Here is a 12,346-nt window from a genome sequence, read left to right as displayed (position 1 = left end):
ATATATGATATATATATATATATATATATCATATATATATATATATATATATGAGTATAATATTTTGAATCAAGAAAGAAAGAAAATTATTATATTTGTACTTTGAATGTACCTTATTTTCATGTTTTTGAACCACTGCTATAATTTTATAGTAAGTTAAGAAAATACTAGTATTTTCCTTGTTAAAGATGTTGATTAAACTATTATTTTTCTGTAGGTGTGTATTAAAACCATTGAAAATCAACTTTTGTTGTTCAAAAGTTGAAATACTTTATTGAATTAACACTATTTGGTATTCCAGGATTGAATCAAAACTCTGTTTTTGTTTTAAATTGCAGGTTCAATCAATTCAACTGAAACTGCAGAACCTGATGATAATACAGTTGTTATAACAGCTTTTATCCGGGTAAGCCCAGCAGCTACTGCAGACAAAAACATGACATGGATTGTGACATACGGGGCTTCTTCTCAGTCTGGCACACTAACCATTCCAGTGATGGTGGGTGGAGCCTTATCTCCTTCTGACATTGTGAGTAGTTTGTTAGTGTATTTAACCCTCTCTTAGGTGAGACCACAATAAGGAAAATATGTAAAAAAAAACATTCTTTGAATTAACTAGTATTTTGAAAATATTGGGTAAAATGTTATCAAAATACAACAATTAATATTCTAATATTTATTTATTTTTTGCAGATAAAATTTATTTAATACTTAACCAAATATTTTTACAATATAAAACATGTGTAGGATGTCTCATTATTTCACTGATTTCTGGTGGCTGTTCATTATAACACTCATTGTTTGTTCCTTATTTTTTAGCAAAATACTATAAACCAGTTAAATCTAAACTATTTTACATTTTGGCAATATACTGTTTCTTTATTATTTGATCTTACAAAATATTTCATGAGATTTTGTTGCAAATACTAAAATCTTTTTCTAATTAGTTTATATAATTATATAAAACTTAATGTAAATAAGTAATGTTTAGTTTAAAAATAATAGAATTTGTTATTTTTAAATATTCTCTGCATATATTTATATATATATCTTATTTATTTTCCAAGGAGTGAACATTTACATGTTAAACAGTAATACATCACAATGAATTGAGTAGGCCTAGTAAGAAGTTGCTACTGTTACCAATATTCTTTCTGGAAGAGTGTGTAAGATTGTGACTTACTCTATTTGTTGTTTTGGAGTTTAGGAAAATTATTTTGTGAAAATTAAACACATGAATAACATCATTCTGTGAAAGAATTGTTAGTAAGTTCACCCTTAGCAACTACTTAGAGCATTTATTATCACTGAAACTACTGAATTTTGTAATATAATGAATTGAAATTGGTGCTCTTGTCCTCCTTGTTAACTTACTACAGCTTCTACTACTGTGATGTGGTTCAGTGGTTCCAATCTTTTGTTGTCAATGGGAGGACATCCTTTGGTCATTTAAATGTGTTTACTCTTATTTTGTGTGAAGTTCACTCACAAAAAGAAACATTTTTGTTCCTAATAATATTTTTTCTCAGACTGACCTTTCAGCATATATGAAGACCGACAAACTGATGTTGATACTGATATAAAATTTTTGGAATTGCAAAGAATGAATAATTTTCCTGTAATGTACTCTTGAAAAGAAGCATTTATATATATATATATATATTTAGTTTTTTCTACGATTAGCTTTTCAGGAGATACAGTGTGTGCTAGACAGAAATTTGATTATAATACATATAGATAGTGTCCTGTTACAACAGTGATTGTTAAACAGTTAGAAGTGTTGTATTAGTCAAAAGTAAACACATGCACACACACATCTGTATGTGTGTGTTTATATATATATATAAATGTGTTTGTGTTTGTTTATTCTTTGTAGCATGTCCTTTCTCCAAAATCCCTTGAGTTCAGCCTCAAAAATCCAAACATGACAGGTGCAGGGCTAGGAGCACCTTTTGTTGTCAACGTGGAGTTTGAACTTCAGCCAAATGCGATTGCACCTGTAATTGTGAATGTGCTAAACCCTGATGCTGATTCTGGAAAATATCCCTATGATATCTGTGTTGCTGGGATTACCAAGCGTGGCAAGAACTATCCGTGCTTTTCACCTGTACAGTTGACCTCTAACATCTCTATTAGGTAGGTCTTTGTAAAAACTTTCAATGTGAAATGATACAAATATTGCCTTTGATCTGTTTAGTTAGCATCCAGTATCACTCTTGGGTATAAATCTAATGTGGGATAAGTTACTGTGAATAAATGACTGATTTTCATCACTTTGATAATATTACAGGTTTCTTGTAGTTTAATTTAATTTCACTGAATGCATGATGAGAAAGTTTATTTATTTTCGTTTCAAAGCAACTATTATTGCTGTGTTAATTGTCTGTTGTTTTCAATGTCAAGTACATAGATCCTTTAGTAAATATTATGTTCTCCTTAAATGGTTTTGTATAGAGAGGTTTTGTGTAGGTCAATAATAAGTAGCAAATTACCCATGGAACATAATAGAAAACAAACACAATTTTGCACAACTTGTTTTAACCCATTCCATGTCAGGGTTTTTTTTGGATAGCCTATACTTATATAATAATGAAAAAAAGTTATTTTATGATCTATTGTTATACTTCTGCGCAAAATATACTCAATAAATATATGTTACATATATGGATTTATAGGTTTTTTTGATGAAAGAGTTAGCACAAAGGATCACATATAAAGTGTAATAAACTTAAAATAAGACCCAAAGGTGATATATATTATTTCAATGAAACTACAGTAAAGAATAGGAATGCTTTTCTCCAGTGTTTATGTTCATAATACAGCATAAATCTAATAAAGATCAGCAAACAGCATTTCCAATGCCATCTAGAGAGCACTGATTGTAATACATGATAGCATGTGATTTAACTTTGGCAAATATTTTCTGAAACATGGAGAATATCCAAGTTATCTCAGGCAAATCATAGAAGGGGTTAACTTACCATTTCCATGTTATTGTCAATTATTCATGTCAACCCTTGCAGCCAATTCTGAGAGCTTCCAAAACATTTTGATCCAGATAGGATGGGGCACAAATTTACAAAAAATCCAAGATCTAAATTAAATTTTTGTTTCGAATGATCATTTACATGTTCATCTGAATTTTCACGTAAATCCATGAGTGTTTCCCCAAACTCCCTGACACCCTAATTTGGGGGTCTCATTGTGAAAACTATGAAAATCTAAATGTTAACACATATTTTGAATGATCCCTTACATATACATGCAAGTTTTTATGTAAATCCATGGATCCACTCCTGAGAATCTCCAAAAATTCTTTTGATTTCTGTATAGAAGTCAACTGGGAATTTGAAACTATGGATTTAGATTATTGTTTCAAATGGCTACTTATGTTATTAATACCAGTTCTCATGTAAATTGGTTCAGTCAAATTTGAGACTCCCAAAACCCACTTGGTCCCTCATTTTTTGAGGGACCTCTTACAATTCTGTTTTTATTTGATTATATTGTGGTTTTTTAGAGTGTGGGAAGATTTATAGATTTCAAGCAAAATGTTAAGTCCTTTTGTCAAAAACTACAGTAGTTCAAAAATCAAGTGGACATAGCTTCATACATATATACCTAAATTGCAAGTAAAATTGAAAATAATGATATAAATTACTACAAAGTGGTATCTTGTGCCTACTACAAAGTTTTCACTTTGGTCACTTCTTAAAATCATACAAGGATCAAGATAACAATGTACTTCATATATTTCATTATTTTTTCTGATTAAAGTCTGTATATTGAACTGAATCACCACATACTGATAATATGTTTGTATGCTTACCTCTAAGATTGTGTTTTTAGTCATATTAGCCGTTCGATTGACTTCCATCAGAAAATAGAAAGGTGCTTCTAATTTATGTACAAACAGGTGTGAAAAAAATAATTCACGTATTTAACCATTGCTGCAGGAAGCAGTTTTGGAGTGGTCGGGCCATTGCAATTTTAGGGGAGTCTGGGGGCATGCCTCCTCAGAACATTTTTGAAATTTTAATGCTATGAGATTGAATCTTGAGCCATTTTAACTACAAATAGTGCATACACACAATGTAATATATTGAATTAAAAGAAGCAAGATTTAATATATAAGTTGTAGCTATAAATGCCATGAAAAAGTGATCAGGCCATGGCCTGACTGGCCTTACCCCTTCCTATGGCATTGACAACAGATAGCTTAATGTAATATAAAATGAGTATAACATTATTGTTTACCACAAATAGTTGTTACTTGCTACTTTATATGAAAGATTGACCACGGATGTTGTGAACATGGTTATAAAAGTGTAGCTTAATGAAGGCAAGGTGTATTATATCTAGGGTTAATGTACTTTGTAATAATTATTTATGATGCTTCTGAAGATCACAAGGAATGTATAGATATATAGAAAGAAAAAGTGAGAGTAAAGAAAAATGTAATTTTTTGTTATGGGGGTCTTACAGCAATCCTGGTGCTACAATCCAAGAAGATACTGGGATCTTTGATTTAGGAATAGTGTGCCATACGCTTATTGATAAAGAAAATGAAGAAGAAAACAAAGTAAGAATTTAGTTGTCTACATTTTTGTACTTTTCTTTTTCAAAGCAATCATAATGTATTATTTCTGAGTTGATAGATATATGTGTCAAAAAAGTGGAAAAATTCATTAGAAATCAGATAATGAATTACCACGTATATTAAGTCAAACTTATCACATTTATAATGACTCATTAAGAAAGTTTAAGCATGTTAGTGCTGTTTTTCATGTTTTAAACAATAATACAGTATTCTGGGGAATACATCCCTTTTCATCGAATTCATCTGGTGGACATATCATAATGTTCATCTTCTACATCTAAACAGCTCTATTTTCAAACTTGCCCTGTAGATTGAAACAGTTTCTTATAAAAAAAAAAATGCAAATCATCTAAAAGTTAATTATTTAATTGTGTTACAAATCTCTTAGATCAGTTACAAATTTAACTTCAAAATATTAGTAAGACTAGTGTCAGGTTTTATGTGGCTAGGATTCTTTACAGTAGGTGACTGTGACTTGTTGGCAAGAAATTTCAACAATAAACAGACAGAACACAATCGACTTATTTTAAAATAATGTATTCAAAACAAGTCAAACTTATGTGCAAAAAAATTCTTTACACTATAGGTTATCAAGTTGTGTCCAAAGCTTTAAATAATTGTCTCTTTTTCATCAAAGCCCACAGAGGTGGGTTCAATTACTTTAGAACACAAGATAAATTATTCTCCTCTACTGTGTTGTTTCAATACAACAGAGTACAGTCTTGCATATCCAACAACTAGTGACTAAAAGTATGTTCCATATCTTAAGTTTAACTTATTACACCATCTGTCTCTGATGCTCTATTTTTGATTGTAAAACAGTTTGACATGTAAATGTTGATATATATATATATATGTGTGTGTGTGTGTGTGTGTGTGAATATATGCAAATATATGTTCCTTACTGTGTATATATATATAACACCCAAAGAAATGCATACATCTCAATATTAATAAATATCAGCTCAATTTATTTTTACAATATAAAAAAGTTGTCTAGCAGCATGGTTTCCAGTGCTGTTTGCCAACAGGAAATTTCTGGAATGTTTCTTTTATTAAGTCTCTGGTTTATCATATTGTATGTTTTACATAATTTGAAAACTTTTTAAGTTGTACCAACTGTACATGAACATATTTATACCATAGCTTAAAAGTTTATTTTGTTTTGAGTCTAATTGCTTAGTGTAGATAATGTTAACCATTTCCTTTCTAAATTTCATAGTTTGCATTGTTACTCAATCTTTTTGATACTAGGGACTTCATAAACTGTCAAGGTAAAACAAAAAACATTATGATTTACATGTGAATATGCTGTCAAGTTTTTTTTTCTTTGTTCTTGTGAAATCCCATGGACATGCATGATGGTTGTGACTGACCAGCACCAGTCTGTGGATCTTTGGTTGTGGAGATAATTTAAGAAAAGGGAGAAAATAGTGAATGCATGAAAACCATTTCACTGAATATATTGCTCGTTGGTATATTCGAGTTTATTATTTCTGATTATATATATCTCTCAACATCAAGTCTTCTGTAACATCTGCTAAGTTTGGTGTGTGAAATAATTCTGCAATTTTAAAAAGTAATCTGTTTTTGTCCAGGAAAAAGATATATTTTTTTTGCACAAAATCTTCATATAAGATAATAAGTAATAAATATTCAGTATTTTTTCTACAGCTTTAAATATTGTCATTTCTATAATGAAAAACATTAGCTCATGTTTATTTGAGTTTTCATTTTCTTCTGTTTACTTTTTCAGGTCCAGTTAAGTGTAGCTGTTAAACCTGTTGATGATGGCTCACTTTTGGATGGTGAAGAATTTAGCATTTCAGCCATTGCCAACGTGGGGAATAGGAGTATTTTGGTTTCAATTGTAAATTTAACAGCATCTGCTGTGTTTCAAGAAATATATACTTCTGTGAGTTTTATAAAGTTTTTGGTTGAATTGCAACATTATATATTATTTCTGTAGAATCTCATAGATTTACTTAGTTCTGAAGTTCACTCTTATTTTGTAATTTACTTACTCCAAAAATGACTTACTAAAAGCAAAAGAAAACTTGTTCTCAAAGATTCTTGAAAAGTTAATGCTATATTTTTGGAGTCTCAGGTTTACAACCACAGCATGATATATGTAAAAGGTTAAAAATGGTAAAACAAGTTGATCAGTGTACTTAAAGATGTATGTACTTTTATTTACATTATGATAATTGTTTCTGTTAGAACTCATAAAGTTTCTTTGTGGATCAGCTTGTTTCTGTAGAAGTTAGAGTTTAGTCTTCAACACTCTTGCGTTTTTTGCATGTCTCTTAACCTGTAATTGGTTTGCCTTTTTGTTTAAAACAGATTTTATATGTTCAAGTAGTGATTGTAACATCACTTTAACTCAGCAGAATGAATGGACTATCAAAAATCACAATATATTGTTAGTTTGTTTAGTTTATAAGATGTTTTTATTATTAGGAAATATAAATTAATTAGTATAAAAGAGGGAATGTAGGAAAAATATGCCTTACCGATATAGGGTGTTTTGACACCTCAGAGGAATAAAAAAAGTCAAACATAAGATGAAACTTTAACTCCTGAATGCTTATTTTTTCATAATAGATTAAGCCTTCTATTTCCTTATCCCATCAGTTTTAGAATGATAGTGACTATAAACAGAACAACTGAAAACAGACAAAAAAAACAAAAGATGAGGATCCCTGTTGTTGCTGCCTTTGGTAGCTGTATAACTGTTTATCATAGTCATTATTTTCGTGTACTTTTTAAGAAATAAATTAAAAATAAGTTTATGTATGCATTAAGTTGTTCTTCAAGACATTTTTGTGTAAAATCTTAAAACAAATGGTTGATTAACAGCTTGTTCATCTTCCCATTATTTAATGTGGTCTGCATCTTCGATAATATGAATTAATAGTGTCTTTATTCCATAAGAATATGTTATAATGATTGAGTTTTTTCTCAGACTCATTTGTACAGTTCTTTATTCAAAATTTTCGTCTGTATGAAACTATAATGTCCAAAGCACATCCTAGTCTTGTGTCCAGTTGTTTTGAAATTAATATTTTTATTTTACTGAGGAAACATTCACTTATCTTTAAAACCTAGAATTCTTACTTCTGGTAGGAAAATGCAACCTTGAAACGAATCAATGATACAGCCATTCCACTTGCTGTGAGAAACAGAACATGGGTACAGTTTAACATCACTATACCACCAGAGTCATTGATTAAAGTGTCAGTGGAAGCCACAGGGGCTATTGCAGATGACAGGGCAATTATCACAGTTCATGATCTAAGACTGGTATCGGGTGGAATAAACATTCCGTGTCCCTTTCCAAAAGTTGAACCTGATATCATGAAGTCCACTCGTGTAAACACAACACAGACAGACACAATTAAAGTTCACCTAGGATATTTTTCCAATGTTGGTAAGTGTCACTGTTGCTCTTGTTGAAGACTGTGTTTAAATATGGAAATTCTGTTCTTTTCCTTACATAATAATTACTGAGTAAGGAGGGTAATATAAATATCCATTTTTGATTACTATATGAATTATCACAGTGATAATGTGTTTTGTATGCAGCTTTCACTCACAGCTTGAACATATCTCAAGAAGGAGATGATGATATCACTGTTGAAGTAGAGATTGAAATGGCTGATCACCCATTAGCAGAACATGCATCTCAACACTCAGTATCCCTTGGTGTAGAGGCTGGGGCTGCCTTTTTGCTTATTGAACAGCCTATTGAAGTTGTACGAGATGGGACAGAAGTGGCTGACATTGAGACATCAGTAATAGTTGACAATTCTAAAATTTACCAAAGAGGGTATGGCTGTTTCTTTCTGAAAAAGTTATTCCGAGTATAAGCTGATTATCAGTAACTTCTGATCAAAATTAACCTAATTGTACAGGTTGTAACTTGTAAGTTAATGAAGCCAGATCTATATAAGAAACTGTCTAGAAGTATTCAATGCATTGAATCATCAGTTATGTACCCTTGCTGTTAACAATGTTTTCTAATGTAAACCTAATCACGTCTCACAGAGTTTGGTTGGCTTGGGAAATTTTAGTTAGTCATAAATTTGTATACTTAGTTAACAATACAAACTAGTTTTTATAAGTGTAAAAGAAAAATTTGCAATAATATTCCCATTTATTTTAAACATTACTGTAACCAATAATACTGCTGAAAGTTTAAACTAGATTTAGATTATTTGGGTGCATCAGAAAATATTAGAACAAGTAGAAGAAATTACATTTAACTAGTTATATTAGGTCATTTGTTTATCAACAGTCAAGCAGCTGTAGTTTTCAAGGTCTTTCTTTTCCTTTCTAGTATAGATAGCCAAACATTTTCTATTTACTGAGAAATTTCAAAATTCTTTACATATATACAATTTTTGGGTTCATACAATTTAAGTAGAAGACAGTTTTTTTTTTTAAACTAGGCTAAACTGTCTTTACTCTAGTTACCTGTTGCTCTGGGTCATTCTCATTTGATGTCATGTGTGCATTTTCATAGGAATACTTGCTGTAAGGATGTGTGTATTCACTGGTACACTGACCTTTTCCAGTGGCAGATCAGAGGATACGTTGAAAACATACATTCTCTTATTTTTTATAATGGAATGGCCTAAAGTAACATGGATAGCACTCACACTAAGATGCTCTGAATTTTGTTGTGTCTTTTTTGTTTTCAATGAAGAATTATTTCCCATCATTGTAAAACTAAGTACAGTCTTCTTAATTCAGTCAGGTAGAAAATTTAATTTTTAACTCCTAACATTATTTGCTGAATTGGCTTGTTGTTGCAGTTACTACTATCGTTTCTAATGTTATCGGCAGACCTGAGAATACCGCACATCTATATAAACTAACCACTTACAGTTCAAGTGAGCTAAATGAAACATTGTCCAACAAAACCTTGAAATAATTGAAGCCTATCAATAATTTAATTATGTTGTGAAATTGAAATCAAATCAATTATTCTGTGTGGTGACATCTAAGTATTGTAGATTTTTTCATCCTTACTTGCAGACCCCCAGTAGCACAGCAGTATGTCTGCAGACTTACAATGCTAGAAACCGGGTTTCGATAACTGGGCAGAACACAGATAGCCTATTTTGTAGCTTTGTGGGTAACTTCAAACAAGCAAACCTTACTTGCATTAGTCATTTTTTTTATCTTCCAGTGTATGTTTCTGTTAGTAAATAGTTTCATATAATAAAGGTATAGTTGGGTGATAATAGCTGGGGAATAAAAAGTGTAATGAAGTGAAAGCTCATTGGATGTGTTTGGAATAGTTATTTAATTCTTCTTTAAACCTTTCTAATCATTCCATGGACCTTTATTGCAGTGACATCATTCCAATCAGTATGTCAATAGCTCACACCAATCTCTCACGAGCAGAACCATCTTCCGTTACTCTCCGCCTGTACTTGCCACCCTATATATCATTTTATGAAATGACCTATGTGAACATTTCCCAGAATCAAATCCCAGACTTTAAGAATGACTCTGGAGGCCTTGACATTATTGTAAGTTTCACGATAAAATAGTATAAATCTCAAATGAAGTTTTTTTTTCCCCACCATAGAAGGATAGATATTTTTGTTGATTATTCTACATATATTTCATAGACCTTTTTCTCAGCAGCTCCTGTATGCATAATAGTTTCTTCACAAATTTCAACAGAATATGAATAACTAAGAATAACTTACTATTTGGATATTTGATGCTTCTAAGAGTAATAAACTCTTATGAATAATTATGCTTGAAGCATGCATTTAGATAACAGAAGTGTATAGATGAAATAATTAGATTTACAGCTGACATGGAGAAATAACAGTATTTGTGAGACATGCATGGTGCATTAGATGACAATTTTATGCTTGTATTTGATATTATGAAGGTTAAGAGGCTAATAAATAATATGTTCACCAGTGTTATGCATGATACTGTAGATTAAAACCTTATGCTTGTTTTTCACATAATAAAGTTTGAGAGGCCTACACATAATTGGTTTAACAGCATTCTTTCAAATTATTTAATTTATGCATGCTTACCAGTCGGGCTGTTTAAAAAAGCTGGACCACTTATGCTATATATTATTTCATTGATGACTTTTCCCCTCTATATTGGCAGATAGCACTACCTTTTAACATTTCTATTGCATATTTTTATTTTTAATTGGATTGAGGGAAAACTAAGAATGCCATCATTGTAATAAAAATGATTAAATGTGTTAATTTTTTATATAATGTAATTATATTAGTTACTGTATTGTATATATATCTATAAGTTAGTAAAATTATATTATTCCATTTTATTTTAGGAAATATTTTCAATTCTTGATGTTTATTGTGTACCCTGTATTATAATAGTAATCATCTCTTTATTCTGTGCACAGAAGTTTCAAGTAATAAAACTCAAGTGCTTCATTTGTGATTGTCTATTTTTTTCAAAACAGTTCCCGTTTCTTGTGTTCTCTGATGAAGTAATGCTGAACTTCACATTGATAGCAGATCCTGAAAACAAACGAGGATTTGGGAAAGGGGAAATAAATGCAACTACGCCTTATCGTCTTCTGTGTAAACCTACTTATAGAGCCACTCCTGTTGCAAACCCTGACACACCCGATACGTTACTGAGTTGTAGTATAATGAATCATGTTGCTTATGAAGTAAACAGTGAAGGTGGGGATGATGTTTTTAAAGTAATAATACGAAAGATTGTATATTATGGATTGTTTCTCTGGCAGTAGGTCTTTGTGTTTCATACTTATGCAAGCATAATATTTTTGTATATGCTTCAGCAACATATAGATTTAAATGTTTATTAAGCACAGTAATTTGGAGAAGAAAAAACGTTTCATGTACTTTAAACTTATTTATAAGTGTGTGTGTGTGTGTGTGTGTTTATTGCACATGACATTTGATTTAGAATGTTTTAGTTTATGGATTTACTGTTCTGTTAGTTCAGTTAGTGATACCTGAAGAAGGGCATTGCCTGAAACGTTGTATCCAGAATTGTATATGTTACAAATATATATATTAACTCCTTAGTGGTTTGACCTATAACTTACTTCTTTTTATTTATTTCATTGGTGGTCAGTTTTGTAACTTTGTACTTCGGCTAAGCTCTTTTTTTTCATTCATTTAGAATGCTATGATCCTCTTGGGATGGAGAGTGGGGAAATAAAAGATTGTCAGATAACAGCATCCTCAGCCAAAGATCCATCATTTGCACCCTATAAAGCTAGAAAAGGTGGTGCTTCAGGAGTGGGTAAGTAATGAAAAACTCAATATAAACAGGATTTACACTTTCTGAAAATTTTGGACAGTCATAGAATTTTGTAAACTGTATTTGTTTTATATAATTTTACTTTTATGAGTTATCCAGATCTAGGATCTAAGACTGCTGACTTCTATGAATGTGGAATTTGAATTTCCATCATTGACATCACTGACTATAGGCTTTTGATGATAAATACACAAAGGCCTATGTTATATACAAAGTATATAACAATAAATCAACATAGATCTATATGCAATACTCTGCTCGTGATGTATGTCATTCTAAATTGTTGTCAATTACTGCAAAATTATTTTATCTAAAAAGAGTAGAAAAAAATATAATTGATATCTTTTGATAAATAGTAAATTTTTGTCAATTACTGCAAAATTATTTTATCTAAAAAGAGTAGAAAAAAATATAATTGATATCTTTTGATAAATAGCCCAT

General features: G+C 30.6%; 1 protein-coding gene across 4 annotated transcripts in view; it reads left to right on the top strand.

Annotated features, from left to right (window-relative positions):
* The window catches only part of LOC106468206, a 63,040-nt gene that overhangs the window by 33,674 nt on the left and 17,020 nt on the right, over positions 1-12,346 (top strand). For all 4 annotated transcript variants that reach the window (XM_013928619.2, XM_022396546.1, XM_022396544.1 and 1 more), the window contains 9 exons: positions 339-529; positions 1,877-2,136; positions 4,486-4,582; positions 6,357-6,515; positions 7,727-8,030; positions 8,186-8,429; positions 9,960-10,140; positions 11,073-11,298; positions 11,765-11,887. In XM_013928619.2, the coding sequence (XP_013784073.2) occupies positions 339-529; positions 1,877-2,136; positions 4,486-4,582; positions 6,357-6,515; positions 7,727-8,030; positions 8,186-8,429; positions 9,960-10,140; positions 11,073-11,298; positions 11,765-11,887 (1,785 nt within the window). The remainder of the gene's footprint in view (positions 1-338; positions 530-1,876; positions 2,137-4,485; positions 4,583-6,356; positions 6,516-7,726; positions 8,031-8,185; positions 8,430-9,959; positions 10,141-11,072; positions 11,299-11,764; positions 11,888-12,346) is intronic.

This window comes from Limulus polyphemus, unplaced genomic scaffold, assembly GCF_000517525.1.
Source record: "Limulus polyphemus unplaced genomic scaffold, Limulus_polyphemus-2.1.2 Scaffold2915, whole genome shotgun sequence".
Lineage (NCBI taxonomy): Eukaryota > Metazoa > Arthropoda > Merostomata > Xiphosura > Limulidae > Limulus > Limulus polyphemus.
Note: the sequence above shows the minus strand (reverse complement) of the source record. Positions and strands in the feature narration are given on the sequence as shown.